The following is a 5,111-nucleotide window of genomic DNA, read 5'->3' on the forward strand; positions in this document are numbered from 1 at the left end:
TCTGATTCGTGGTGACCAATGTTGACGAAACACATCAGTGTATCGCCGACATCTGCGTTTCGTAAATGAATCAGTTACGTCACGTAATAGTTAGTTGTACAGACACCCTAATCATCATTATTCGCCGTTCATACAGTCATCATACAATAATCATTGATCATACCAGTTACATCATGGCACATAATATCTAGTATGAACCCTAAATATCAACAACAATTACATAATAACTAAATCATGATTTGTACGATACTAAAACATTGATTTATACAAAATGCATCATTTATTCACTAGATCGATCAGAATATACGACAACAGTTGAATATGGTCAGTAGGCATAACACAACCGATCATATCATCAGATTATAAGAATCCCCATCATACTAATCAATTTAAACAACGACAAAAACCACATCACAACCGATACGCATATATGTGCACATCATTCGCAATAACATGTATGTTTAACAAGCATCCAAAGCATAACAACAATCAAATCACCAGGACGGAATACTAACCAAATATGATACGAGACTAGCAAGGGTTTGGGAGAGAGAGAAAACGCCAAGAACATCGAGTGAATGAGAGCAGCCGTCTGATGGCAGAGAGGGGAATCTAGGTTTTCGGTTTTGGTGATGAGTTTCACAAATGAAACTGTTTTGTGAGATAAAACTCACGTAACAGAGTTGGGCCCTTAACTGGGCTTCGGCGTAACTGGGCTCGGTGAAACGCCCTGTTTCGTCGAGGTGAAGATGACGAAACGACCTGTTTCATCGAAATGATTTATGGCGAAACACAGTTGTTTCGTCGGGTTGGTTGATGGCGAAACAATCTGTTTCGTCGGGTTGGTTGATGGCGAAACACTCTTGTTTCGTCGAGTCTAATTTCAATAGTTATGCAAGTATACAAGTTCAAGTTCATGAAATCAAACAAACCAAACACTTTACTCATGTTAAGCACATAACATATCAAACAACCATCTCATCTTATAATTTAGTGTACAGTTACAAGTCAAACAATCAAGCAACTAAACAGTTAACGTGCAATTAATGCGAATATGGAATCTTGGAAACTCGAGTTGTCACATTAAATTCATGGGATACGAAGCTATGGTCGGCACTGGTATCAAATAACATAGATGCAAAATTTTGGTTGTCAGGGAACGTACCAGCAACCACATCTGGATCTTGGCGTGCTTCACGAGTTCTGATGTTGGAGGCTCCTTCACGGTCTTGGTTACTTCTCCTTGGGCAATCTTTTCTAAAGTGCCCCACGTTTGTAACAGCCCAGAACCTTATCATTATTATTTCCGCCTTGGTTGTTGTCACCACTTCCTCCTTTTATGGGACTCTTTGTTCAACGGGCATCCTTGTTGTATCCCCACATTCCACATCTACCGCACTTAGGCTTCTTGCATCGACCCTCATGGTGAAATTTGCACTTTTCACATTTCAGCTTAGTTCCCAAGTAAATCTTATCATCGGCTTGGTTGTTGTTAGGGCAATCTTTCTTGAAATGTCCTTTGTCCCCATAGTCAAAACAACCTCGAATATGTTTTGTTCATCATTGGCCTTATTTCGATAGTCGTTGTTGCCATTGTTTACTTCGTGATTTCCGTCGCCATCTTGACCTTCGTTTCCATGTCCCGTACCATTCTGACACGTCTCCTTGACATGCCCTACTTTGTCGCAGACATTACTTCTTCCCTCCCTACATGGTCCAACATGGGGAAATGGGCAGTTATTGCACTTAGGTAGGATGCCCCTGTATTCCTTTTTCTTTTTGGCTTTGTTCTCGTCATTCGTTCGGGTATCCTCCTGGGAGTCCGTGAACTTCCTTTTGTTCTTTCCGGATGATTCTACATGTGTTTCCTTCTTATCGTCAGGGTTTGAAGGCTTTTCCAGTCTAATCACTCCTTTACGGAGTGCCACAATTAATTTGATCACATCGATAGCTGTTGGCGGAGCTGATTCCATCATTAAGCGCAGGATCTGAGGCGCCAGTCCCCAGATGAATGGCTCCCCCCTTTCCATCTCTGATTCCACTAGGTATGGAATAACTCACGACAAATCGTGAAGTCTCTGCACGTACTCCGCCACTTTTGGACCTTCCATCATTAGCTTCCAGAATTCGAATCCTAGCTTCTGGATCGCCATTTGAGAACAATACTCCTTACGCATCATTTCCTTCAGCTCACCCCATGTTAAAACATTCGTAGCAGGCCTGCCCATTGTTTGAATATGAGAGTTCCACCATGTCCAGGCCCTATCTTGAAACAATCCTGACGCATATAGGACTTGTTGCTCTGGCATACATCCGCTCATCCGAAAAACAGAATCCATGTCTTCAGTCCATTTCGCAAAGGCTATGGCAACTCCAGTGCCTTCGAAATTCGGAGGCTTGCAATCAAGGAACTGCAAGTAGGTACAACCATGAGGTGGGTTGTTTTCGGAGGTACCCCTGCTGGGTTCAGAGCGCAGGGCCTCGTGCTGTGCTACTGCTTGTGCGACGTGCACTTGTAGCTCTGCCTCGGTCATGAGGAGCTGAATGATCTTTGGGACATATTCTACGAAAAGTTTGGGTTGGTCAGGTATCATTTGTTCAGGGAGTGTAAATAGTCATTTAGAGATCATATGTATTTATACGAAATAAATCATCATATCAATACGTCAAGCAACATCATACTCATAGCGTAAGCAAGCAAATGGAATCAAGTTTAATGAGAGTATAACAAACAAACATGTATATCCCAATCATAGCACATTCTTGTTATATTAGTAGCACGTTTAACGAGCACATTACGATTAGGCTTTCATTAAGCAGGTAAGCACATTGCATCATAATTATAGCATAAGCAAGTAATTCAACAATGTATATAATGAGGATGTTGCGATTGAGCTTCCATATATCAATGACCACAAGTACAGTTTTACAAGTTCTACAATGTATCAAACATCAAAAGGGACTATAGGGTCACATCTCCCTTGTCCAAATCGTCTAACAAACTACATCAGTTAAAAGTCACACTGTGGTCTTCGAAAAGCTGTGCAATCTGGGCTCAATAGCTGAACTCTCATCAAAAGTATGCTATCTGCATAAGACCAAAAACTACTACGCTGATGGTGGAGGAGGAGGAGGTGGAGGAACTAAAAGTAACCTACGCAGATGCGCTAAATCCTCCTCAAGTGCATGAACGATTCGCAACAGATAGCTAATCTGTTGCTCCATAGTAAGAAAGCGAGCATCAAAATATGGGTATGGCAGAAGTGGAGCCAGTGGAGTCACAAATGGTAACTGACAAGGACAAGGTGGGGAACGCGGAACCCTCTCTAACTCCATGACTCTCTGACATAACATCTCCTGCTGGAGCTATAACGATAAAAGCAGATCATCCCTCTTGCATCCAGTGTAATGTGAAGGATGATATGGATCAGAAACAGGCATCGTGTTGGGCGGAAACCAAATCAGTGGCTCGCCCGATGGTGCAGAAACAAAAGGTGCAGTATGTGTAGCAGGTGCAAACGGTGGCATGAAAGGAAAGGTTTCTGACACGGGTGGTATATGACTGGACTGCTGACTCGATGGACCTTCCCCTGGACGGGGAGGAGGGATATCCTGAGGAAATGTGATCGGTAGATCTGTGCGGTGAATGTCAGACTCATGTGGGTGAAATGGGGCGATATCAACGAGTGCCTGGGTAGATGCAGGTGGGGGAGTAAAGGGTCGAACAAAAGGAGGGTAGTCGTCGTCGTCCTCAATCCACCTATTGCGGGTGTGAGCATACCAGGGGTCTACATGGGTAGCAAAAGGAGCATGATCAATAAGTGCAGGTATCGGGTCAGGCAGATGTGGTGCAACAACTAGTGCATCGACAGGTACTGGATCGTGCTCAGGTAAGGGATCGTGTGCTAGTGTAGGCTCTGGTGCAATCTCAGGCTCAGGGTCAGCTGGAGCATACTCAAGATCAGCGGGTATATGAAAGAGCTGATCGTCAGGAATGATAGGTGCCTCAAAAGGCTGCTCGTATGGGACAAACTCAATCTCATGATCCGGGTCAAAGTCGTGTGGAAAGATAGGTGCGGCAGACATCGCTGTGTCGGAATCAGTGTTTGTGGGATAATGTTGCATGCCCCGTGGGTGTAAAGTAGCAGATGATACGGACTCGAATGAGTCAGGACCTGAATGGTCAGATGAGATCTCAACAGCAGGAATCTCGACCAACGGAACAACAATAATATTAGCGACTGGAATCTCAATAAGAGGGATAACAACATCATCATTGACTGGAATATCTGCAAGTGGGATAGCGACATCATCATCATCAATCGGAGCCCCACCCTCCTGGGCATCCTCAACGGAACCCTCGATGAAAAGATCGATGTCGTCGTCAGACATAGCATCAAGAAGCAGATCCTCAAGAGGAAATGCAGCGAGAGGAAAAGGAGCAGGGATCGGAACAAGAAGTAGATCCCCATCAGGAAAACCATCAGCTATAGGTATGTCATCTCCAAAATCTGGTTAAGCGAAGGGATGAAAGTCATCATCGTCGTCGCTTGTGGTATCAGATGTAAAAACCTCAGGGTCTGTGGCTATCTCATCATCCGAGACTATGGCCATTGGGTCTATGGTATCTGATACTCCACTATCAGAAGAGGACATGGTATTTGTGACAAAGCAATCATACATATGCATATATATTAACAACCATCAAATAAGCATGTAAGTAATAACAATGTAAGCATGTATTCATCCTAGTCTCCCCAGACTATCCCACCCAGCCTTTCAGACTGAACTTCCTAGTCTCTCAGACTAAAACTCCCCAGTCTCTAAGACTCAATTTCCCTAGTCTCAAAGACTAAACCACCCCAGTCTCTAAGACTGAACCTCCCCAGTCTCTAAGACTGAACCTCCCTCAGTCTCTAAGACTAAACCTCCCTTAGTCTCTAAGACTGAACCTCCCTCAGTCTCTAAGACTGAATTGCAAACATAACTCTGAAATGTGTTTTGTGGATTTGTTTGTAAAAATGTTTGTTTTTGGGATCTGGACGTTTGGTGTATACGTGAAAACATGTTTGAAAACATTTTCGTGAGAGCCCTAATGATCGTAGTCTAGA

General features: G+C 43.6%; 1 protein-coding gene across 1 annotated transcript; it reads right to left on the minus strand.

Moving 5' to 3' along the window:
• Positions 1-3,366: 3,366 nt before the first annotated feature.
• Positions 3,367-4,392, minus strand: LOC110925192 (zinc finger protein jing homolog). Its single transcript, XM_022169161.1, has one exon. It carries the CDS (start codon positions 4,390-4,392, stop codon positions 3,367-3,369), a length of 1,026 nt encoding a protein of 341 aa, XP_022024853.1.
• Positions 4,393-5,111: the final 719 nt, after the last annotated feature.

Source organism: Helianthus annuus, chromosome 17, assembly GCF_002127325.2.
Source record: "Helianthus annuus cultivar XRQ/B chromosome 17, HanXRQr2.0-SUNRISE, whole genome shotgun sequence".
Taxonomy (NCBI): domain Eukaryota; kingdom Viridiplantae; phylum Streptophyta; class Magnoliopsida; order Asterales; family Asteraceae; genus Helianthus; species Helianthus annuus.